Here is a 26,621-nt window from a genome sequence, read left to right as displayed (position 1 = left end):
CGCCCAATCAGCACCCTGGAGAGGGATACGCGAGCTAGATTCTGACAGCCGGCTGTTACTATGCAGACACAGCACTCCTGCCCCTTCGGCTGACACAGACATAATCTTTTAAATATGACGGTCTGCGACAGATTCTCTCGGAGCGCCAGGGCTCTGTGGAATGTTCCGAACCAACGATCTCAGCCGGGTGGATCGCTTTGGGAGCCGGAACCACCTCCTCCTGTGACTGAGTGGACTGCAACTGGACTACCTCCACCCATTTGGAGTATGCATCCACGGTGATTAAAAAAGTTTGCCCCAAGAAGGGACCGGCCAAATCAATGTGCAAGCGCGTCCAGGGGCTGGCAGGTGGTTCCCAAGTTAAAGGTTCAGCACGGGGGGGGCATGGACCTGCTCTCCTGGCATACCGCACAGTTAGCCACACGCTGCTCTACCTCCTTATCTAATGCTGGCCACCAAACGTAATCTCTGGCCAAACCCTTCATTCTTACTATGCCAGGGTGACCCTTGTGCAGCAGGGACAACACCTGGTTCCTCAGCTTGCCTGGTATAACCACTCTGCCACCCCTTAAAAGAACTCCCTTCTCCACTGAGAACTCAGTGCGGCAGCGAAAAAAAGGAATGAATTGGTCAGCTGGGGCAGCGAGAGGCCACCCCCTTAAAACCCATTGCCTTACCTGGGCCAAAATGCGGTCTTTCCCAGTCTCCCTAGACACCTCGGGAGCAGCTAATACTAATGGCCCCTCTGTCAGAGCAAAAACGGAGCTGGCGGGTGCGGGGTCTGTCAATTCCTCATGTACAGGGCACCTGCTGAGTGCGTCGGCGTGCGCAATGTGATGACCCGGTTTATATATTAGGGTGTAGGTGTAGTTGGCCAAAAAAACAATCCAGCGTGTCATACGCGGAGACAACACAGCTGGGCTCTGGCGGTTACCTGAGAGTAACCCTAACAAGGGCTGGTGGTCCGTTACTAACTCGAACCTTCTTCCATACAAGTACTCGTGGAAACGGCGGACTCCCGCCACAAGGGCCAATGCCTCCTTATCTATTTGTCCATAGTTTCTTTCCACCGCGGCCAAGGTCCGAGAAAAAAACGCCAAAGGGGCTTCCGAGCCATTTGGCAATCTATGGCTGAGGACTGCCCCCACTCCGTACCGGGAGGCGTCACAGGTGAGAACTAAAGGCAGACTCGGGGAATATTGAGCCAGGACACTGTTTGAGGTAAGTATCCCTTTTACCCCCCGAAATGAAGCTTCTTCCCGCTCCCCCCAGTGCCAAGCAGACCGCTTGTCCAGTAGCCTATGCAACGGTTCTGCCACCGAAGCCTTATGCGGGATAAATACCGCATAGAAGTTCAAGAGACCCAGGAAAGCCTGCAGCTCCTCCCTCGACTGGGGTCTGGGGGCATCCCAAATGGCCCTAGTCTTTTCAGGGGTGGGATGGATTCCCTTTTCATCTACCCTGAAACCCAGGAAATCAACCTCTGGAACCCCAAAGACACACTTCTTTGATTTGAGTTTGAGTCCCGCCTCCTGAAACTTAACCAGCACCTTTTTACCCTGCGAAGTAGTTCGTCCTCGGAACTCCCCGAGACCAGGACATCGTCAAAGTAGGGCACCGTGCCATCCAGCCCATACAGCAAACGCTCCATTAATCCTTGAAATATACCCGGTGCAATAGAGACCCCAAATTGTAGCCTGTGGCACCTGAAGACCCCCCTATGTGTTATAATGGCCTGGGCTTCAGCAGTCATGAGGTCCACAGGGAGCTGCTGGTAAGCCTGGGATAGGTCGAGCTTGGCAAAGAGCTTACCATTACCCAGAGTGTGGAGTAAATGCTGCACCACTGGGAGCGGGTACGAGTGGTGAGCCAGAGCCTTATTGACAGTGCATTTATAGTCCCCGCATAATCTCAGGCCCCCATCCCCTTTAAAAGCGATGACCAGTGGAGTCTCCCAAACAGCTTGGTCAACTGGCTCTAACACCCCTTGGGCAATCAGACGGTCCAATTCAGCATCAACTTTTGGCCTGAGGGGAATGGGCACCCTGCGGGGCTTCAGCCTCACTGCTGGCACCTTGGGGTCGAGGCTAAAAGAAATCGGGGTTCCAGTGTAGCAACCCAATTTGTCATCGAAGACTGAGGGGAATTCCTTAGTAAGCTCATTAAATACAGACCCCCCTCTCACAGCGTTCACCCCCGAAACAGAAAGCCCCAAGGACTTAAACCAGTCTAAACCCAGGAGGCTAGAAAATGGTCTGTCCACCACCATAAGAGGCAACCTGCCCCTGAATGATTTAAATATGACAGGGAATCTCCCTTCCCCCAACACTGGAATGGGCGCCCCTTGGTAGTCCCGTAAAGTCACAGTGCATGGCTGCAACCGATTCTTGCTCAAGCCGGGCACGCATCTCTTTATCGTGGCCCAGGAAACCAAAGAATGTGCGGAGCCCGTGTCCACTTGCATGGAGCAATTCACGCCTCCCAGGCGAACCGTCATGGAGATCTTCTCTGCAGAAACTGATGTTTTCCTCACAAACGTGCTGGCTGGGCGCGGGCAGCTATAAATGGCATTGCAGTCATCCCTCTTGGTGGAAGAAAATCTCCTCTGCCAGCGGGGATTGAAGCCTTGGGACTCCCTCTGGTCTCTAGGGGTGGCTGGAGGGGACCTCCGGGAATGGCAGACTCTCGCAATGTGGCCTCTAGCCCCACAACGCCAACAAGCCGCTTCCTTAAACGGGCAATTTGACCGATAATGGTTTCCCCCATAACCTCTGCAAGGGGACAGAGGGGGGCGGGGGCGACTAGCAGGAGGATCACGACCCCGAGAAGCCCCCAGCCGGCAGACTTCCTCCTCCTCAGCCTCGCTGCTGTCCTCTTTTTCCGCAGCGGCTTTAGGTTTCTCTGGCACCGCTGGCACTTTAGTCGTAACGTTCACGGAACTGTCCATGGCTGCTAGAGATTGTGTGGAAAGCTCAAAAGCACGAGCTTCAGCTAATGCTGTCTGAAAAGTTAATTCCCGGGTGGCCAGCAAGCGGCGTTTAAGGCGGCCATCCCGGACTCCGAATACAAGCCTGTCCAGCAAATAATCATTCAAGTCGGAAAACTCGCAATATAAAGCAGCCCGGCGGAGAGCGGCTACAAATTCATTAATGGATTCCCCCTCCGCCTGATTCCTCTGGTAGAAGACATATCGCCGGGCACAGCGGGATGGGGCTGGGGCATAATGATCTTGAAGCGTTGACAGGAACGTCTGCCAAGGCACATCGTGTATAGAGACTGGAGCGAATAAAGCCCTGGCCGTCTCAAACATCTCGGGGCCGCAGAAACCGAGAAAATAAGATCGTTTACGGTCCCCAGAAATCTCGGTATACCCATTTGAGATCAGGAAACAATTGAACCGGGCGACATAAGAGTCCCAGGTCTCCCCTTGTGGGTTGAAAGGGGGAAAAGTAAGCTGTACAGACATTTTCACTTACTGCAGAAATAGATGCGAGATGGAAATGCAGGGTTGAATTCTCGTCGCCAGTATAATAACTGAGGCCTTTTAATCAAAACATGACAGTTTAATCAGAACTTGCCAACCGGGCAGATACAGGCTTAAGAACACAGACATGAGTACAGAGGCTTATATACAGCACGCCTTCTGAGGCAGCTACCAATCAAATACAGAGGAAAGTTCCCGCTTACAAGTAACTGGGCTTACGCGCCCAATCAGCACCCTGGAGAGGGATACGCGAGCTAGATTCTGACAGCCGGCTGTTACTATGCAGACACAGCAAAGATGATTTAACAACTGTCTCACTCAGCAATGTAGACTTGGGGCTGAATTGTGGTCGTAAATTGAGGACTACCTATAGCAGTGATGGTGAACCTTTTTTGCCTGGAGTGACAAAAGCGTGTACGGAGGGGCGATAGCGCATGTGTGTCCCCACACCTAATTCAATGCCCTCTCATGTGCCCCATCCCCTGTGAATGCACACATGACCACCTCAAATGATGCCCTGCCCCTGTGCATGTCCCCCCACCACACACCCCATTTTAGGCCTAGCAGGCCTTTCTGAAGCCTCGGGCCCATTTCCCCACTTCCGGTGGGCCCGCTAGGCTCATATTTCACCCTCCCTAGGCTTCAGAGTCTTTCTTGGAGCCTGAGGAGGGTGAAAATGGCTTCACCTGCCCTCCCTCCCCCGGGGGTCCAAAATGCCTTCCCAGAGCCTCTGCATGAACCCTGGCATCCAAACAGGCTGCATGAAGACTCCTGGGAGGGGAAGGGTGGCATAGCTGAAAATTTGGCCAGCAAGCGCATGTGGAGCTGTGCTAGAGCAAAGGCTCATGTGCCTGCAGATATGGCTCCACGTGCCACCTGTGGCACCCATGCCATAGGTTCGCCATCATGGACCTATAGTAATTACTTTGTCCTGTTTGTTATTACAATAACACCCTACATTTTTTAAAATACACAAATAATTTGACAAACAGATATTTCTGTTTAAAATGAGGATTACTTCCCTCAAATCTTTTAATCAGTGTCACATCTAAAGAGAAATTGTTAGCACAATCAAATATTTTAATACTCAGAAGCAATGAAGAGTGATCAGATAGACATAGGGTTGTCAAACTGTGACATGTGGGCCAAATGTGTCACAAGCCGGGGTGGTGCAGCAGGTAGACTGCTGTACTGCACGCCACTGAAGCTGACTGTAGATCTGAAGGTCAGTGGTTCAAATCTCATCACCGGCTCAAGGTTGACTCAGCCTTCCATCCTTCCGAGGTGGGTAAAATGAGGACCCGGATTGTGGGGGGCAATAGTCTAGCTCTGTTAAAAAGTGCTATTGCTAACATGTTGTAAGCCGCCCTGAGTCTAAGGAGAAGGGCAGCATAAAAATCGAATGAAGGAAGGAAGGAAGGAAGAAAGAAAGAAAGAAAGAAAGAAAGAAAGAAAGAAAGAAAGAAAGAAAGAAAGAAACCAGGCTGTGCACACTTTAGCTCCACAAAGGAAAAACATCACCATACGTCATATGATGACAATGTGACATGGTTTCACACTGTGAGATAGAACAATTTAAAACTTCATCATATTTATTCTACAAGTGCAGAAAAACTCAGAGATAGGGAGAAGAATGGCTGACTTTGAGAAAATCGTTATAGCTTCTCTTTCTATCTTTTCAACTGACACGTATATTAAGCACCCAGAGAAAGTAGAAGAGGAGAAAGAGGAAATTGCATTTACCATACATGGAAGACAGTAGCAGAAGGAAACAAGGCGATTAAGCTGTTTGTAAAAATGGTGAAAGTTAGAGAGGAAATCAGAAAAATCAGGCTAGAATTCAGAGAAAGGAGAAGTCACAAGGGAAATGTCTTTGTTCACTGATAATTAAATCAATGTGCTGTTGTATCAAGTCTCGTACAGCAGGGATTGGCAAATTCCCAGCAATGTGATTAATAGGAGCAACATGTGTATCTCCTTTAACTCAGTAAGCAATGGAAAAAAACATTTACAGAGCCTTTGAACCCAGCTTATCATCTCCTTTGCCTAGTTATTTTTTGTTATTTCTTTCAGGGTTTTTTTTATTACTACCCAACCGCATCATTAAATTTTTTTCTTTTTTGTTTTGTTTATTTGTTTGAATCTTTGATTTAATGGGTATATATATTTAGTTATCCTTGTAACCAACAATGAAATGGATAGTAGGTCAAAGATTTAAATGCACCAAAATACACAAACGTTATGGGTTTTCAATGGTTTTAACAATAACCATTCACATTTTTGAATGAAAATGAGGAGAGAATTTGCTTGATAACACCAGAAGAAAAGAAGAATGTAAATAAGCTTATCATGAGTGCATTTACTTCAGAAAGATGCTTTGAGAGCAGACTGTCATGAAAAGAAAATAATACTAAAGTAAAGCCATTGAAATAAATGGGTCAAGGTTTTTCTTTTTGTCTTTTCAAATATCTTAACAAATAAAGCTTTTGGGGGCTACTGAAGCCATAGCTTTTCATTTAAATCAAGGAATTTTGTTGCTCAAGTTTATGAAATCTGCATGGATTTTCTCAATTTGGGAATAAAACTTAAAAATATACTGTGCACACGAAAACATCTTAGGATGTTATTCATGGTCTACAACAGGGGTCAGGAACCTTTTTGGCTAAGAGAGCCGTAAACGCCACATATTTTGAAATATAATTCCGCGAGAGCCGTACGTATCTCCCTTTCTCTCTTTCTTTCTCTCTCTCTTTCTCTCCCCCTCTCTTTGTCTCTTTCTATCTCTTTCTCTCCCTCCCTCTATCTTTCTCTTTTTATCTCTCTCTTTCTCTTTCTTTCTTTCTCTCTCTCTCTTTCTCCCCCTTCTCTCTGAAGTGGGGAGGGCCGGGTTGGCACCAAGGGAGCTCGAGACGGGGTGCAAAAGCAAACTACTCTGCTGGCCCAGGCCCACATCGGAAGGAAGGAAGGAAGGAATGGTAAAAGGGGCGATCAAGAGAGGAATGGGTGAATGAATGGACGGAGGGTGGGAAGGAAGGAAGGAAAGAGGGAAGGGACAGGAACAGAGGAAGGGTGCAAAGAAAGCAAGGAAAGGTGTGAAAGGGGAGAGTAAGAGAAGAAGGAGTGAAAGAAGGGAATGAGGGAGGAAACAAGGGAGGAAGGAGAAGGAAAGCAAGAAATGGAGGGAGGGAAGGAAGGAAAGAAAGAAAGAAAGAAAGAAAGGGGGAAGGGACAGGAACAGAGGAAGGAAGCAAGGAAACTTATGAAAGGGGAGAGTAAGAGAGGAAGGACTGAAGGAAGGGAGGGAGGGAAGAAGGTAGGAAGGAGAAAGAAAAGAAGAAATAGAGGAAGGGAAGGTAAAAGAGAGAAAGAAAAAGAGCAAGAAAGAAAGCAAGAAAGAGAGAAAGAAAGAATGAAAGAGAAATAAAAATAGAGAGGGGGAATGAAAGAAATGGAAGGAGGGAAGGAAGGAGAGAAAGAAAGAGAAAGAAAGAAAGAAAGAAAGAGAAAGAAAGAATGAAAGAGCAAGAGAGCAAGAGAGAAAGAGAAAGAGAGAAAGAAAGAAAGAAAGAAAGAAAGGCAACTTCAAAGAAAGGCTCACTGAGCATCTCTCACTCTCTCTCTCTTTCTATCCCTCTTTCTTTCTCTCTCTTCCTTTCTATCTCTCCTCTTCCTTTCTCTCTCCTCTCTCTCTCCCTCTCTTTCTACCCTCCTTTCTCTTCCTTCCTTCTCTCCCTCCCTCCCCTCCCTCCCTCCTTCCTTCCTCTCCATTTCTCTTTCCCTCCCTCTCTTTCCCTTTTCTTTCTTTTGGTCCACTTCTCTCTCTCTCCGCTTCTCCACTTGCCTCCCCCTCGCGCCTCGCCCTTCCCACCCGGCCACCCGCGCGCGCTTACCAGCAGCAGGAATTCAAGTAAGCCCAAAAGAAGCCATTGGCTCCGGGCGGCGTTCATGGCCCCCCCGAACCCCCAGCCCAGCTGGAGCTCCCTCTCGCCGCCGCCATCTCCCTGCGACTGCCTGCGGCCGCTGCAGCCCCCCCTCCCACCGGGACACAAAGGACATTTGCCGCCGACGCCAGTGAAGCTTCAGCTGGGCGGGGCGCTGCCGGTACTTCCCTCCTGGGGCTCCCGCTCGCAGCTGTCCCCCGGCTTCTGCTCGATGCCGCGGTTTTTGGCGCTGTCCTGCTGTGCCCCAAAGACGGAAGGCGGGAAAAAGGCGAGAAGAATGGAGCTCTCCTTCTTCCTGCCTTCCGTCTTTGGGGCCCAGCAGGACAGCGCCGAAAACCGTGGCATCGAGCAGGAGCCAGGGGACAGCTGCGAGCGGGAGCTCAGTGCAAGGAGCCGCTGACTGCGGGCCCCAATTTGCCCGGGGCCCGGTAGCGCGCTCCCTGTCTGCGAGCCAGATACGGCCATCAAAAGAGCCATATCTGGCTCGCGAGCCATAGGTTCCCGACCCCTGGTCTACAATATGCATCTGTAAAACTTCACCATTTCACACAGAAATAAACTTCCATTTGTATTCCAGACCTTTTGCAAAATTGAAAGTTTAGTGTAGAAGGTTTAGGATTGGCAACTTGAAGACCTGTAGACATAGTTCCCTCTAAGCTGAGCAGTGAGCAATGGCTCACTTAAAAATCATAATCAACTCAGAGTTTTTCAAACCTGCCCAGAAGCCGAGAGGGAAAGAGTGAGAGGGAAAGAGTGCCGCCCAGTCCTGAAGGGACTGCCGCTCAGACACTATACTTTTCCGCCCCCCCCCCCAAAAAAATTAGAGGGAACACTGCCTGTAGACTTTAATTCCCAATGCCCAACTGCATCCTGGGCGGGGAAGTCTGGGAGTTGAAGTCCACAAGTCTTAAAGGTACCAAGGATGAAACCTCCTCACCTCCCACCCAAGTTTAGAACTCTTCTTAGAAGTACCAGTAGCTTTTTCAGTACTGTGGTTCCATCAGATGAAAAAGTATTGTACAGTGTTCCCTCGCTTTTTGCGGGGGATGCGTTCCGAGATCGCCCGCGAAAGTTGAATTTCCGCAAAGTAGAGATGCGGAAATAAATACACTATTTTTGGCTATGAACAGTATCACAAGCCTTCCCTTAACACTTTAAGCCGCTAAATTGCAATTTTCCATTCCCTTAGCAACCATTCAGATTATTACTCACCATGTTTATTTATTAAAGTTTATTAAAAAAATATTTATTAAAGGCAGACGAAAGTTTGGCAATGACATATGACGTCATCGGGTGGGAAAAACCGTGGTATAGGGAAAAAACCCGCAAAGTATTTTTTAATTAATATTTTTGAAAAACCGTGGTATAGACTTTCCGCGAAGTTCGAACCTGCGAAAATCGAGGGAACACTGTATACACTTTCAACTCTGTTCATATCCACTCTGTTTCCAATTTAAATTGAGATGTGATAGGGGAAATGGAAAGAAGTTTAAAAGCAAGTTTTAAACAGATACCTTCCCTGAAGTTCATTGCAAATTCAACTCTCCAAAAACTAGCACATTGCAAATTCAACTCTCCAAAAATTAGCACAAAGCAAGACACCTAAATCTTGGAGAGAAAATATAACAAGATTATTTCTTTGTATGCAGCAGTGGTTTAAATAATTCAAATAGCACTTACCGGTATATACCACTCCACAGTACTTTACATCCCTTTCTGAGTGGTTTACAGAGTCAGCATATTGCCCCCAATAATCTGGGTCTTCATTTTACTGACCTCGGAAGGATGGAAGGCTGAGTCAATCTTGAGCTAGTCAACTTTATAAGAAAGTTCTTAACAAATTCAAATAGTCTTTTTAACCCAACTAGCTTCCTATTTCTCTTTCCCCCTACCAATAACAGTCACTATCATGATGAATGGTTTGTTAGCAAATTCTTAGCACTTATTAGTGATTACTGCACTGCCAGGTCTCTCTGAGTTGGCTTGCAAATTAGTTTCTACAATAGAGAACCTAGGATTTGTCTTGGGCTAAAATGGCATTCGCCCTGAGTCCTTCAGGATTGGGCGACATAGAAGTCAAATTAAATTTGTAGTATTGCCTTTACTTTCAGAGGTTGGTTCTTGTTTGTTTTGTGCTCATGAGTGAGTTTCAGCCACTTTTTTGGGTTGCTTGGATGAATTCTACATGATATATTTGTACAAGAGTTAATAAAAGTTTGTAGAACTTGCCTATGTGAGTACATGTGCTGTCAGACCAAAACCTTTTGAACTGGGATTTTATCACTAAAGCTGCAGGGATTGTGTGTAGGCTGGGAATTAAGACTTTATTATCAGAGAATGCTTCTGCCTGCTTTATTAACAGGAAGTGAGAAGTGTATGTTTGAAGAATTGTAAAAGCAAGATGACTGCACTGAGAATGGGTTACATACAGCTATATTTAAAAGTTAAGATAATCTCAAACTGAAGTTGACTCTGCAACCTTGACATTTCACAGAGAACTCTAATCAAAGTGTAACAAAGGCCCAACCATGTTTTGCTTCCAAAGCCAGCTAAGGTCTGACATTCGGAGTTCTTAGTAACTAAATGAACTCATCCATCTTGGGATTTTTCTCCCTTTACAATACTTCAAGTTGCTTTGTCTCTGCCTTTCCCAGAATTTTCATTTCCTCAGTATTGCCACTAGCCTAGAAGTCTTCAAACTTTAAGACTTGTGGACTTCAACTTCCAGAACTCTCCAGCCAACTGGCTGGAGAATTCTGGGAGTTGAAATCCACAAGTCTGAAAGTTGCCAGGTTTGGGTACCCCTGCTATATGTTGTTTGATATAACTGGCTGTATCTCTGCAATTGGAGAGGAGGTTTTACGCATTCGATGAAGAAGTGGAAAAACTATTACCATAGAGTTTCCACCCATAGATCAACCGGTAATGACGCTAGTATCCAACGCCTTGGTCCCCACCGAAACAGGAGACAGCCTTAGACCAGAGGACTGGAAGGCTGAGATCCTATTACGAAAGATTCACCAGATGGCCAGATGGGCCTTTTGTGCAGTGGCTACAGAGTCCTTTTTTAATAGGGCGTCTATAATATGGATACAGGAAATGCAGGCCAGGCTCAACCCGGAGGAGGGTCGCCTACGCCAGGACTTGAGCAAATTGTTAGCAACTGCGGAATTTTCGGCTGATGCAACACTTCATGCGGCCAAATTCGCAGCAAGGGGTATAGCAACTACCCTTTCCTCAAGGAATATAGGAGAAAAAGGTTTTAGCCAACTGGCTGGAGAATTCTGCAAGTTGAAGTCCACAAATCTTAAAGTTGTGAACTACTGTCTAGGATTTCCCAGTGGTTTCCCAAGGCTTAGCCAAGGCTGGATAAGTACTGCCCTCTGCTGTGAATATTTTAAGCCTTAGAATTATTTTAAAAAGAAAAAAATTAAAATACCTTCCAGGAATGGAAGGCACCCATTTAGGGCACTTAAATAAATTAAGTTTCAACATTAAGGATCTCCTCCACATATGATTTGGGAAGTCTCTGATATTTTCTAAAACATCTGGGGGATGCCACTTCCCAACAAGGTTGAGAATAAAGTCTCAAGGGCCATCACGATCAATTCCCTAGGCAGCAGAACCTTACACCATGTTACTTAGAGCCTCGGTGGTGCAGTGGTTAGAGTGCAGTACTGCAAGCTACTTCTGCTGATCACAGGCTGCCAGCAGTTTGGCAGATCGAATCTCAGTAGGCTCAAGGTTGAGTCAGCCTTCCATTCTTCCAAGGTGGGTGAAAATGAGGACCCAGATTGTTGGAGGCAATATGTAAAATCGCTTAGAGAAGTCTGTAAAGCACTCTGAAGCGGTATATAAGTCTAAATGCCGTTGCTACTTTGTGGCAGAAAGGCACTTCGGGACAGACAGGACACTCCACGGACTGAGCTGCCAAAGGCTAAAGAGAAACGGCACCTCTCAAAATGCTGAGCCAGAAGACTTCAAGCATTGCGAAGGCAAGCGAGGCAATTCTTTAATATAGGGATACGGTTTATTTTCCCAAAACTAATTACCAGACGCGTAAGCGGTTCAGTTGCCTTGAAAAGAAAACTCTAGCCCTTCTCCCTTCACCTGGCTTCCTGCGTTAAAAATAATTGTTTAAAAAAGAAACTGGGCTTTCAAACCCCCAACCTGAAACACGAACACAAACACACACAGAGACACACACCCGGTTTGTGACTTTGCCCGCGTATTGTGACTCCCCCTCCCTCTTCAGTCGGACTAATCCACGGGTCAAGAAAACGGAGGGGAGCCCCCCCGTCTTTCCGGTAGCGTGTCCTAAACCTTTTCTTCGCTCCCGCCCCCCGAGATATCGCCCTTCCCCCAAAAAAAGGAACACAGAGGAGGTAATCCCGAAAGGAAGACCCTTACCCAGGAAAGCGTCGTCTCCTCTCGCTCTTTGAGCCTCAACCCCCCGGCCTGCTTACTTAGTACGGTCCTATCCGGCGAAGAGGTTCCCCCCTCCCCTCGGCCCAGGGGAGCTTTTAAATTCGCGAGCCAAAGAGGAGGTGGAAGCGGCAGAGCTCCCTCTGCCAGCCGCTCGGAGCGAGCCGCACGATCCCGGCCATGAGGAGCTGGCGTCGCTCCTGGCGCTTTCCCCGCGCGTCTTCCAAGCTCTGAGGGGGGATGCGGCGCAGGGACGAAGATGAGAAAAAGCAGGGTGTACCGCCTGGTCTTGGCCACTTGCTTGGGCTCCTTGCTCCTGGTCGTCTTCTACTTCCAGAGCAGCCTGAACCCGGGTGAGTTAAACATTTACCCCGCGGCCACCTTTTTATTCCGCCTCGGCGCCGTGAGCAAAGCAACGTTCTTTGAGATTGGGGGTGGGGGACAGCTCCCTTTCTCCCCTTTCCCCCTCAGCCCCTAAAAATTGAAAGAACGAAGAGACTCTTGGCACTTCGAAGCCTCCGCTCGGTTTTTTTTTCTTTTCTTTTTCTGGGGGCTTCACCCAGAGACCGACACCTAGGTTTTAAGGTGGCCTCGGGAGATCTACTTCGGGGCTTTCCCTGCAAAAGGCTCCGCGTCAGACTCATTCCGCCCGCATCCCTGGTGAAACTGTCCCGGATGGAAAAGGGACAACTCGCCCACAGCCAAACTTTTGCCACGAGACAAACTCGCCATGGGCAACTTGCTAGGGGGAAAAACTCGCCAGCGGGACAATTTTAACAATTCAGATTAATTATTTTAAATAAGATAGATAGATAGATAGATAGATAGATAGATAGATAGATAGATAGATAGATAGATAGATAGATAGATAGCTAGATAGCTAGATAGCTAGATAGCTAGATAGACAGACAGACAGACAGACAGACAGACAGACAGACAGACAGACATCACACACACATACACACAATCACACATACTCTCACACATATCTACTGCTCAAAAAAAAAAAAGGGAACAGTCAAATAACACATCCTAGATCTGAATGAATGAAATATCGTTGAATACTTGGAGTTATAGTCTGTTGTTTAAGTGTTCCCTTTATTTTTTTGAGCAGTATGTGTTTGTGTGTAAAACAAGCAAACACACACACACATATATTTTCGCCCTTGGCTTTTCATTATGTCCCTCCTTTTTGTATCCTTTCTGTGTTGATTCCATTTCACCCCTTCTTTGATATTGCTGTAACCATTGGCAAGTTGGATAACCATTTGTCTAAAGTAGCATAGGATTTCTTATCCAAGCAGGGAGGTTGGACTAGAAGACCTCCAAGGTCCCTTCCAACTCTGTTGTGAATTTAATTTAATTTAATTCATTTGATTTATAAACCGCCCAACACTTTCCGGACTCTGGCTGGCATACAACATTTTAAAACAATATAATAACAATTTAAAACTCCCAAAGTAAATCATTCATATCCATGGCAGGGACTAGTATAGCGTATAGCTCATTGGTCCCAGGCCTGCTGGCAAAGCCAAGTTTTTATGGCCTTTCAGAAGGCCAGGAGGGTATTGCTATTATTATTATTATCATTGCTGTTATTATTGTTATAAATTGTATGTATTATTATAAAGCCAGAACTAATGCTGTAAATGTTGCAACAGTAGTGCCCACATATTTCTGCCCAACATGTAGCAGAACATTTTGTGCCCGTATAGGACTTACCAGCCACCTGCGGGCACATCACGTACAGCCTACAACCCATTAGATGTCAAGATCCTTTTCGAATACAATGGGCCATCATCATCATTATTATTATTTTCATTGATTGATTGATTGATTGATTGATTGATTGATTCATTCATTCATGTTGCTTGTGGTAACTTGACCACAGCAAATTGTCACAGACCCTTCCCGGACCGGTTTTATTTTATTTATTTTGTCAAGTACATACTGTATTTGTAATATACATAGATATAAGATGTTTTATGTTTCTCTTACCACCTCCTGGTTAATGGAGACTCAAATACAGATAAGCAGGTTTCCCATTCCTAAAGTGGTAGTATCATCCCCTAACCCCCAACACTTTACCCTTAGACTATCCACGGTTGACCTCTCCAAGTTCCTAAGAGGTCAGTAAGGGGCGTACATAAGTGCACCAGAGTGCTTACCATCCCCTGTCCTATTGTCTCTCCTATATCTCCTATATCTTCTCTTCTATACCTACCGTGTTTCCCCGAAAGTAAGACAGTGTCTTACTTTCTTTTTATCCCCAAAAGCCCCACTATGTCTTACTTTCGGGGTATGTCTTATATTGGGGAAAAAATCGTCAAATTTTTTGTTTTAACCATAAAATTAACATTTATTTACAACCTGAACAGTATTGTATTCACCACAAAACAGCAGATGATACCCCAGTATGCCAGTGTGTATGTTTTACTGATGTATGATTAATACTGTGTGCATTACCGTATTTTAAGCAGGAGGCGGCAGTGACAAGTGCAGGGGACGGCGCGGTGACGTATGGAGAGGGGGATGGCGTGGTGACGTATGGAGAGGGGGGCGGCGCGGAAGTGGGCAGGAGGCGGCGCTCATTAAGATCAGAGGGAGGTGGCAGACGCGGCGACGTATGGAGAGGGGGACGGTGCGGACGTGGGCAGGAGGCGGCGCGCAGCTAGATGACAGGGAGGCGGCAATATCCCTGTGTTTCCCCGAAAGTAAGACATATGTCTTACTTTCGGGTTATGGCTTATATTAGCCGACCCCCCTGAAACCCCCGATACGTCTTACAATCGGGGGTGTCTTACTATCGGGGAAACAGGGTATATCTTTTCCTGCTATTCTCTCATAGTTATATTTTACTCCTTTTTTTCTCCCCCATTCCTCCTTTAATACATTCTACCTGATTATATCCTCCATAACCCTCATTGTGTATTATTGTGTATTGGACAAAAGAAACAAATAAATAAATTAAATAAATCATGACTTTAATAGGGACTTTGCTGTGATGCTTATCTTTGAAAGTATCATTAACAAATAGAAAAAAACATTATAATGTTTATACAGGCTACTATCCCTAGCTTTTACAGATAGTCCTTGACATACCATAGTTCATTTAGTGCCCGTTCAAAGTTACAATGGTACTGTAAAAAGTGATTTATGATTGCTTTTCACACAATGATGGTTGCAGCATCCCCACGGTCACATGATCAAAATTTGGATGTTTAGCAACTCGTTCATATATATGACTGTTGCTGTGTCCCTGAGCACCTGACCAGCAAAATCAATGGGGAAGCCATATTCAGTTTACAACGGTGGCGAGAAAAGTCATAAAATGAAGCAAAGCACCCTTAATAAATGTCTGATTTAGCATCATAAATGTTGGACTCAATTGTGGTTATAAGTCAAGGACCATCTGTATTTGAATGTTAAATGGGTGTGATTTCTGAGAATAACTAAGAAGGAGTGTGCTTTAGGGCAGAGGGGAAAAATATATCATTCAGAAGTGTCAGGCGGTGAAATGCTTTTCAGTCTGCTGGTTTCCTTGAAAAGATTTCATTGGTTTTATTTTCATGCTGAGACATGAATCAGTAGAATTAATTGATTTTTTTACATGTAACTGAGTTAACATCTGGAGAAGAACCTCTGATACAAAATTGTGCTTATGGAGTGTAGAAGTTTCCAGGTGCCTGGAGAGTACATGAAGGACAATAATCATGTTAGCTTATCTCCTTAAAATCCCAATTAACTTTGTTTCTTATTTCAAAATGGTTTCAAGTTTAGGTTTCTTAATTGTGTAGCCATAAAGGATATTGAAAACAATTTGCATAAAATATATTGGGGGCTGATGGGCTTCAAAGAGGTGAAGAGAAGTCAAGGCTTCAGTTTAACTGACTTCAGCTAAAGAAGTAATTGGTAAAATCAGCTGGCCTTCCCTTTAGGTTCATATGCTAACTTTTCTGAACTAAAACTCTGTTCATCTTAACATTGTAAAAATCAGTTGTGAGCAACGTTGGTAAGCAACTACAAATTTACTGTGATTGTTAAGTAAGTAGAGTCATAGAAGTGACTCCGGGAGAACTGCTAAGATAACAAATTTTAGCTACGTTCACTCGTTGGGTGGTTGGACATTTTAACAGTGAAGTGTGACATATAGAATGTGCTTGCTGCAACTGAGATGTATTTAAAAACTTTGGCATAAGTGTCACCCAGAGTATCTGTAGTAGAGATAGAACTGGGATTGAAATCCAGCTGTTCCTATATAGACCTTAATTTCTTGGATTCTAAGCACGTTTAATGCCTAAGAATATGATACTTCTCTTGACACAGAGGAGATCTTACATTTTTTTAAAGCAACCTTCATCAAATTGCAATGTAATTTTAGCATCACTATGGTACCAGATTTAACTAGTAGGAGGGAGGAATCTTGGTTATGTTCACTGCCTTGGGTTATTTGTAAAAAATAATAAAGGCTGGATACAAATAAAATAAAATATTGGAGACAAAGCTATACAGTTGGGAAGGAACTGAAATGCATATACTGTAAATGTCACACTCCAGATATATCCTTCTTGATCACATATGCTGTGCTGTTTTCAGTGGCTTTGGACTCATGAGTAATAACACCCGTGGTTTGCTGAGGCAATGGGAATACTAAACAGAAGTTTCCCTGGAAAGAAAGCTCAATGAGAAGCTTTTCTCAAGTAGGCAAAACATTCCAGTTCTCTTTCTCTGTTTCTTTGATTCCTTAGTTCTTCCCCAAAACTCATCAACATTCCCATGGATTCTACCTAAGTGAGACTGGTTGTGCACAAACTCCACTGAAAAAGCTTCCCAGATTCAAGAGTGTACACAAAGTTACCTAATGAAGCTCGGAATATGCTGACAGAAGCTTCTTTCACAGATGCTTGGCTTTAACTGGATGGGGCTTGTGACACAAATAGAAGAAGTTGGAACTCAGTCGTGTATTTATTTTCTGGACTCTATCCCTGCCTTCCTACTTTATATACTGAGAGTGATCTGCTGCATAGAGAAATGCATTTTTCAAGATGACTTAATAATACTTAACTTTGTATTTGTTCCATTAATTTAACTGGAACTTAAGCACAGATGCCACAATCCCTATACATGCCTATGTGGAAGTTCAATTCAGGTTGATGGGGATTATTCTCGATTATGTTTAGGATAGTAGGGAGTATGAATTTCCTCTGAAGACCAAAGCTCATATAACTGAAAGGAAGAGATTCAATGAATGAGAGAGCAACTCTTCTTTATATAGCGATTCGAAAGAAAGTCAGTGTAGTCTATTTGCAGCTTAAAAATGCATGAAACTATATAGCTTTGCTATCAGAACGTTATTGATTCCTATAGTATTTTTCATCATTATTTTACTGCATCCAAGATTTTGAATTAGCAATTTTATTTGCCTTCGGAAAGGTAGTTTATTTAAGGGAAAATCAGGACAAACCCTTTGGATGAAGACATGAATGAATTTCCATTGATCTAATTGATTCTTTCTAAACTTGGATCTCATGTAATGGCTGGTTCAGGAGTTGCAAGAATTGGCAAGTGGTTATGAATTGGAAAAATATTTCTGTACAGTTCTAATAAATTAAAAGCTGATTTATTTCTATGCCAGTCAACTAGCAGATTGATCTATCTATTAATTCAATGTATCATTTGGCTACTCATCCAAGTGGTGCCAAGCTTAGAGAAGCCTTCCTCCACCCTGACCTCTGCCTGTCTTTTGGTTCTTGGAAGTATATTGTTTCTTCATTTTAGAAATGTCCACATGACTCTTGTGAATCAAAAAAATGTCAATATTTCTCAAGAATATCTTAGCCGTTGCCAGGATTATGCTGATGTATGTAAATGTTGAACTTTTTCAGCACTGTCTGTGAATTGGAAGTACAATGTTTAGTATATTGTGTTCATGAGAAGAATATAATTATTTGGTTGGATGTTATACAATATGTGTAACGTGTGCGGGATTGGTATAGGTTTCAAATATACTATTGGTCGTTGTTCAGACGTTCTGCAATTTGGTGGAGAAGATTGTATTTTGGAATTATAAAATAACAGATTTGGAAGGAACTGTAAGGTTCATATAGTGCAGTGATTCTCAACCTTCCTAATGCTGCAACTCCTTAATACAGTTCCTCATGTTGTGGTGACTCCCAAGTTTATGTCTAGCACCAATTCTCCTAACAGAGCTTTAAGCTGATTGGTAGGAAGGTCAGAGGGACACCCCCACTGTAAACGCCTGATTGGTCGGATTGTAAAAATATGTTCCAAGGCGCCAGAATAGAAGCTTTAGGTCCTAATACCATGGGAAATTTGTCTTTTCCCATGGTCTTAGGCAACCCCTGTTAAATGGTCATTCGATCCCCAAAGGGGTCCCGGCCCCCAGGTTGAGAATCACTGATATAGTGTGACTGCTTGTTCAGCGTTGTCTTTTTGAATGTGTCTTTTGCTTTGACACTTCTGAGGACTGAATCCCTTAAAAAAAAAACCCTTCTCAGCCTCAGTTGTAAAGCCTTGCTGTGTTAGTGCAATCTTGTTTGTTCAAGGTTGTGACTCTTGAGTATCATTGATAAATATATGAAAAACTTCTGAGAGGTGTCCAATTAGAAATAATCATTGTCCCATATCTGAATGGTAATGGTAAAAATGAATCACCTAGAATAAGCCAACAGGCTATAAAATATTTATGGAAAACCTACAAGTTTTTCCTTGTGGCTAATTCTATCAATTATTTATAGCCAACGTGATTTCTTACAGATTTTTCTATGGATACACCTAACTGTTCCTAGTGCCTTCCAAATTGAGGCCATCTTGGAGCGTTGAGTTCTAATTATGCTTTGTAGTGTTATTTTGTATCGTCTCAGTTTCTGTTGAAGGAGTGGAAAATGGACAGAATTATATCCTATCAGTATTATACATTCGCTCTAGTGACAATATGCCTAGAAGGAGGAGAAGGGAGGCCTATAAATTAAATAAATAAATAAATAAATAAATAAATATTACAATATTACAAGCTAATTTGCCTATATTTCCACTTGTGTCTGATAGATAATGCATAATTTTTTCAACATTGTATTATTGAGGATCAAAAACTATAATTTTCATCTGTTCTTTCACAAAGATAAAGTTACATTGTTGGTTGTTGACTTACTGCTTATTTTGTAACAGTGCAACAACTGGTCCTAATCTAGCTTTCATTCATCTTTAGATGATTCAAAATTACCCAGGCCCATTGTGTGTGTGTGTATGTGTGTGTTTCAAAACCCATGGGCAAAGAGTTGATGTGAGGATAAAAGAAGAGAAAATTCCATATTTACCACTTTGAATGCCCAGTTGAAAGTGAAACGTGTTTGGGAATATCTAATTCTGCAGCACTTCTGTTTGTCATAATAAAAATGTTACTAACTCTTTGATTGCAAATATTTCATGTATCTCTTTAGATGGAGGAATTTGGGAGGAAAACAGCAGGAATATAAAATTGTTTGCTTTGAAACTAAATGTGGTATTTCAGCTAGCAGTTGGCTGGCTTTGCAAAATTTAGTGTTTACACATTTTGCAAGCTTCAGAATATTAGATACTTCTATTTCCTGTGAAAGTTATTTTTTAAAATATCACCTTCTTCAACCCTCTCTTTCTGTCACGAAGAAGTTCCTCACTTCTGGGAAAATATTGTCTCTTGCCTTTTTGCAATTTTCTGTCTGTATTGTGTAAGCTACACATTTATTTATTTAATTTCAGCTGTGGGACTTAGAAATGCTAGCTTCAGATTAAAAAAATATATGCAATCAACAGGAAAGGCTGATGCTACTTTTACAACACATTTTGATGTTTTTCAGAAGATTAAATGAAAATAGAGTCTTTTCAGAAAGGGTTGGAGTTCTGTTACTACCGGTAGTACCATCATTTTTAGCAGTTACAAACAATCCCTCTGGGAATTTTGGAATAAAATTCTCTTTGAAGCAAAGGAAGGTGGTAAGAGGAACACCGATGCTGTTCCCATGGCAGAATGTTATGTTTGAACAAGGAGAACTTCGGAATGTAGGTGATCCAATGAAGGACTGCAAAAGTTTTCACTATCACACTGTGGGTGTGGCTTATTTTGTGGGTGTGGCTTGCCAGCCATGTGACCAGTTGGGAGTGGCTTGACTATCATGTGATCGGGGTGGCTTAAAAGTTATGTGACTGGCTTAAAGATGGCCAACTTGACGTCACTCACATTAGGGTGCCTGGCCTCTGCTCACCTCAAAGAGATACAATTTCCATATCTATTTACTATTACTGAACATCCCATGCCACCTTCTTTCCTGAGATCATTTTCTATTTTAAGTACAACAACTATGGTAAAATACTCTCTGGCTGAGCCATTTTTGCCAGTTGTTTTCTGATTCTTGGCCAATGTATGATTAAAGGTGTCTTGTTACAGGTATCCCTACAAAACTATGTCCCATGTATTCTAAGGCAACCTGGGGTGGGGGAATGAAAAGAAAAATGATTTTAACGATCAGAAACTACTTTTTTTTAAAAGCTTACATTTCATCAGAAGCTGGGCTCCTATTTCCTCACATTTCCCCTTACTGCACCTGTGTATGGTTTGCCAATTGCACAATGGCAGATAGGACAGCGCTCCAGAGGATTAACATTATTGCTCAGAGGATCACTGGTTGCTGTCTCCCCTCTTTGGAAGAGCTGTATAGCTCCCATTGCCTTAAGAAAGTCCAAAACATTTTTAAAGGTCTATCTCATCCTGGGCACCCTTTTTTGGAACCTTTACCATCTGGAAGGATAATAAAAATAAGGACAAATAGGCTGAAAACAGGGTAGTAACTCTATTGTATTCTACTGTATACTGCAATATTAATGCAATATAAGGTTTTCAGTTCAATTGTATAGAATATGAAGGATGTGTGTGTTTTATTTTTATAGTTATAATGTACAATGAAGATGGCATTTAATTTTGTTGAATGAGGTGCAATGATAATAAACATAAATTAAACTAGACAAGACTAGAGTAGACTAGAATCAAGAAACAGGATTTGTAATTCGTTTGCTTCTTAATAACCTAGTGGCAAGTAAGGATTCAGGTTTTAATATACCATAAAATCTTGATTTTATCTATCAAGTGGAGGTAAGGGGATGGCATATTTAAGAGATTGACAGGCTGGCTTTGACATCTCCTGAGTTGTGGAGCTGGGATTTTGAATTTGGGTTCTTGGTTATTTGTTGCTTTTTCTGGATGATTTACCTACCTACTTAATTGCCTTTCTAATACCTCCTTCATTTGCTAAAACAAAAACAGTCTAGAAATTGTACTTTTCATGTTAATATTTGTTGCCAAATATCTTGTTAATATGAGAGTTACGTTAAAGAAGGTTTGGGGGATTCGTCAGTGGTGGATTGTAAATATTTTTGCTACCAGTTCGCACACATGGGTTCTGGTGGGGGGAGTCTCCCACTGCGGGCGCTACCAATTCTATGACCTGGTCCAAACCAGGGAGCACCCCCACTGCTGGGATTCTTCTAAACATATTCACAACAACATTAAAGGGAAATGGTAATGGCAAAATGTATTTTTGTATGTTCAAACTTTGATCTGCCCAATTGAAGTAAGAATGACTGTTTTTCCCAATTGTATAAAATTGTAGAGGATTTTATGTTAACATTTCCTCCCTGGTTTTCTATCAGTTTGAATGTATTTTTATTGAGTACAGAAAGAGAATACTGTGTGATAGCACTGCCGTCATGCATGGGGGAACTGAGATACTCTTTCCCCCTAGACCTTTACAATTTATGCATGGTATGTCTGAATGTATGTTTGGTTTTTACTTTAATGGGTTTTTAATTGTTTTTACTATTGGATTATTGTGTATACTGTTCTATTATTGTTGTTAGCCGCCCCGAGTCTCCGGAGAGGGGCAGCATACAAATCCAATAAATTAAATCAAATCAAATAGCATATAGGGTTATATGCCACCTCTTAGTGTTTTGCAGCACATTCTGGGTGGTTTACAATGTCAGCATTATTTGCATATAGCCCCCAACAATCTCATTTTACAGCTTCAGAAGGTTGTAAGGCTGAGTCAGCCTTAAGACCCATTAGGATCGAACTCCAGGATGTGAGCAGAGTTGATCAAATATAGTAGTATTTTTTCAAATATATTGCAGAATCAGCCAAAGTCCATTTTGTCAAATGCCAGGAATGGTCATGGAAGAGGGTAAATATGGATTTTTTAAAAAAAGGATTGTATTAAACTTTTGTAGATTTGCCAAGGTATCCTGGAAGAATGCCAAGTACAATGCTCAAATTTTTATTTCCCTCAAAAGCTGTTGTATTGGACTATGAATTATACTACTTTATTTTTTATAAACCTTTCCATTTCTTCAACAATGATGAAATCCTAGCTTAAATAGAAAGGAGTAAGATAAGTTGGAAAGATATGAAAAACTGTGCTGTATCTCCATTCTTCCATTGTCCGGGAACTGTACCATGAACTGGGATTCATCAGTTCCAGATGTGGAATTGGCAGGCAAACTAGAAACAAACCGTTCAGGCACATGTTGCCCTCTGAGAATGTCAAGTTTGAGCAATACATCATAAAGGAAATCTATTTCTCTTATTTGGTGTGACGTTCCTGGAGCTAATTTATGTACGAAAGCAGTCAAGTAAAATATTAGCACAGCCTGAGAATGGACAAATGGTCATATTTACTCCAGAAAAAAGCTCAGGATTCATTAAGTCAGTTTGAACACGATTTGCCTGTTGTCATTTGAAGCAGTAGGTGACATGCCCTGTATAGCATAGCTCTATGAAACAAAGCATACATTGTGCCGTTATTGCCCACATTGTACAGAGAATAGTACCCTCCATTTATAATTCAACCATATTTTTCCATTGCTATGTGTCTCTTTTTTTCTGCCTCATTGCACAAAGTCTGACTATTTTGAGAAGGGCAGAAGAAGGATGCATTGTCCATAAATGTAGAACTTCTTTGTGTTACTCTATCATTCTGTTTGTTTGGTTTAACTATGGCAGTGATGGCGAACTTCTTTCCCTTGGGTGCCGAAAGAGCATGGGCGAGCGCTATTGCACATGCACAAGTGCCCATACCCCTAATCCAATGCCTTGGGGAGGGCAAAAACAGCTTCCCCAGCCACCTGGAGGCCCTCTGGAGGCAGAAAACAGCCTGTTCCCAACTTCTGGTGGGCCCAGTAGGCTCGTGTTTCGCCCTCCCCAGGCTCCAAAGGCTTCCCTGCAGTCGAGAGAAGATAAAAATGCCCTCTCAATTTCCCCAGAGGCTCTCTGAAAGCCAAAAATGCCCTCCCAGAGCCTCTATGTGAGCCACAAATCAGCTGGCCAGCACACACATGCATGTTGGAGTTGAGTTAGAGCAATGGCTCATGTGCCAGCAGATATGGCTCTGCATGCCACCAGTGACACCCATGCCATAGGTTTGCCATCACTGAACTATGAGGTCCTTGGTGTTCTCTGAGCTTGGTTTTTTCATTACCCAACTTACTAACATCATCAGCACTAAAAGGGAGTGGGCTTTGCTTTCTCTTTAAATACAAGTGGCTTTACCTTATCAATGTTGGTGGGAATGTTCTTGGTGGTTCCTTGATTAGAATGTTGTTTACTCTTTGGTTGTTTGTCTGATAAGATAGGGGTTTGTTTAAATAAGAGCATTGTTTACTGCTTGATAGTTGATCTGGCATTAATCCTGTTTGTTTTAAATAAGCATGGTTCTTATGCAGGAATATGCAGATGAATTTATTTGAATTCATTACCCCTTTTTATGGATTTGTATTAAGATTTGTTGCACATCTCATGTAAAATGAAATATTTAATACAAGATTCGTTTTCTTGCTCACTCCTTCCTTCCGATAGGAAGCAGTTTAAAGCATTTTTTGCTTTCTGAGTTGATTTGTTTAAGACGCTTTTGTAAAATAATCTTCCAGTTCTTTCTCAGCGATCCTAAGGGATTAAAATAAAAACAAAATTAGAGTTCCATTCTGTATGTAACTGTTGGTTAATCACCTATTTGCTCTCAGAACAATGCTGGACTTTGTCAAGCTTTAGTTAATAGAAAATTAAGTTCAGTCTAGTCTTACATCTTCTGTATTGGAACTTGGCAGGCTCTTATTATGCGTGTCTGGGTTTTTCACTGCATGCATTATAAACTCTTGCTCTACTCCCCATTTTGTCTTTTTTAGACATTAGGGCATCATAAGTACAAATGGAAATACCATTAAATAGGGACTTATTTTTGCTTGCATTTTTTATTAAAACCCCAGCAATTTAAAACTATACAACACATACATACCAAACATAAAATATAAAAGCCTGGGAGAGGATGTCTCAGTTCCCCCATGCCTGGCAATAAAGGTGGGTCTTGAGTAATTTGCGAAAGACAAGGAGGGTGGGGGCTGTTCTAATCTCTGGGGGGAGTTGATTCCAGAGGGCCGGGGACGCCACAGAGAAGGCTCTTCCCCTGGGGCCCGCCAAACGACATTGTTTGGTCGACGGGACCCGGAGAAGGCCAATTCTGTGGGACCTTATCGACCGCTGGGATTTGTGCGGTAGAAGGCGGTTCCGGAGGTATTTTGGTCCAATGCCATGTAGGGCTTTAAAGGTCATTACCAACACTTTGAATTGTGACTGGAAACTGATCGGCAGCCAGTGCAGGCCACGGAGTGTTGCAGAAACGTGGGCGAATCTAGGGAGCCCCACGATGGCTCTCGCGGCCGCATTCTGCACGATCTGAAGTTTCTGAACACTTTTCAAGGGTAGCCCCTTGAATATGCAGGTGGTAGGTGAAGCAGGGGCTTGTATGAATAACAACTTTTTCAGGCAGAAGAATGATAATTGCACACAGAAATTCAGAGGATAAATAAAGATACAACATCTGAAGCATCTGCAGTCTAAAGGAGGAATGTCCATTTGAGCATCTCAGGACTTGGGTACTTCATTGCACTTCTTATTTCAATCTTATTAAATATTGCCATTTGGTCTAAGTGGCTTGTTTGACGGCACTGTAAGAAAAGAGCAATTGTTAAATAGGCATATACCTTTCATTACCTGAAATTAGGTTATTTCAAGCTTGACTTATATAAAAATGAAACAACCAAAACAGGAGTCACCAACATTTCGGACCTCAGGGATCACTAAATTCATAATTTTAAATCCCGTGGACCACTAATATGAATTTTTTTATTTTTTTTTAAAGATAAATAGTATTTAGTGCAATATAAAAAATGCAAATAATTTTTCTGCGGACTATGAACATTTACTCATGGCTCACCAGTGGTCTGTGGACAACTGATTACTGAACTAAAACATGCATCTGAAGTCTTGAAGGTGCTTTTTCAGGAGGCAGATGGACTAGTCAGTTGCCTCCTGAAAAATGCACTTTTGGGACAACCATGGCCTGGATGACTGAGAATCTCTACAGCCTTTATGCATCTGAAGGTAGTTTGTGTTCCTTATTTTGTTGGCTTCTAATATTTTTAATCAGTCAAGCTGACTTTTTACTCCTACATTTAAAAAGAGAAACTACTTCGGTGCTGTGCACTGTGGCAAATACAGTTCAACCTGTTACAACAAGCTATGATTAACCCTTCCCCAAAAGAACAGAAACAATAAAAGTGCAGCTGCATTCCCTTCTCCACCCTTCTTATTCATTACCAATTATGCTACTCAGATGTCTATCGTTGTGGAATTTCCAGGCCGTTTGAGAATATAATTTGGCAGTTGAGGCTTCTAATCTCATATAATCTTCATATAGCTTGATTCTATTTTAATCCCTTCACAATTCCGTTTAAATGGAACAAAATAAGAAAATAATTGGAATTTCAAGGAGGCCAAGTTCGAAGCAAACAAATGAAGCCCAGGTAATTCCAGGTCAACCCCGGGGTAATCCTGGATAATGTCAATGCTTAATGATAAGGTTTTGAGCCTTGTGAGATTGATAGAATGATTGTTAAGGAAAAAACTGGGATGGCTACTGGACAGTTTCTGAGCAGAGTGAGACATTGATAAGGAGCTTTACTTTTGTTTGCTTTAAAATTGGTGGAAAGTATTATTTTGACTGTCTTTGCAAACCAACAAAAGGATTAAGGATATTCTGATATTCTGTCCAACTAGAGACAATTTTTTTAAAAAGGGGCGATCTGCGGCTTCTCTAATTTTTAAACTATAAAGTCTCTTGCTTGCAAATATTTAAAAATTGAAAGACAGAGAGAAAAACAAGCAGAGAGAAGAACATTTAAAATACACTCTATTTATCTTTCGACAAAAGGCAAATCCAGGCAGTTACTAAAATTCAGTTCTCTCTCATCTAATATGAAGAAATAACAGAAATAGCCCTGAGTCACAATAATAGCACTATCTGAAGAATTAAAGTCAGTCTAAATAAAATCAGAATGGGATCAAGTTTGTATCCTCCGTACATTGCTGCAGGGGCAACCTTACTGTTTAAGTCACTATGAAGCATGCTAGAATTTTGTTTTCCCCTAACTGAAATTTTTGCAAACTCATTAGGACATTGTAGGATCAGCTACTTTTGCACCACAAAATGTATATATGTATGTATGTATCACATGTTTCTGCTCCATATTGTTGCACAACATATACAGAGGGACATACTGTACCATTATGCAACGGAACGGAACAGAATAGAATAGAATTATTTATTGGCCATGTGAGATTGGATACACAAGGAATTTGTCTTTGGTGCACATGCTGTCAGTGTACATAA

General features: G+C 42.6%; 1 protein-coding gene across 1 annotated transcript in view; it reads left to right on the top strand.

Moving 5' to 3' along the window:
• The first annotated feature begins 11,936 nt into the window (after positions 1–11,936).
• CHST13 (carbohydrate sulfotransferase 13) overlaps positions 11,937–26,621 on the top strand; it is a 42,192-nt gene continuing 27,507 nt past the window's right edge. Inside the window, exon 1 of the mRNA XM_070738359.1 lies at positions 11,937–12,203. Coding sequence (XP_070594460.1) covers positions 12,110–12,203 — 94 coding nt within the window. The 5' untranslated portion in view covers positions 11,937–12,109. The remainder of the gene's footprint in view (positions 12,204–26,621) is intronic.

This window comes from Erythrolamprus reginae, chromosome 2 (assembly GCF_031021105.1).
Source record: "Erythrolamprus reginae isolate rEryReg1 chromosome 2, rEryReg1.hap1, whole genome shotgun sequence".
NCBI classification, from domain to species: Eukaryota; Metazoa; Chordata; class Lepidosauria; order Squamata; family Dipsadidae; genus Erythrolamprus; species Erythrolamprus reginae.
The sequence above is the reverse complement of the archived record's forward strand: the minus strand, read 5'-3'. Positions and strand labels throughout refer to the sequence as shown.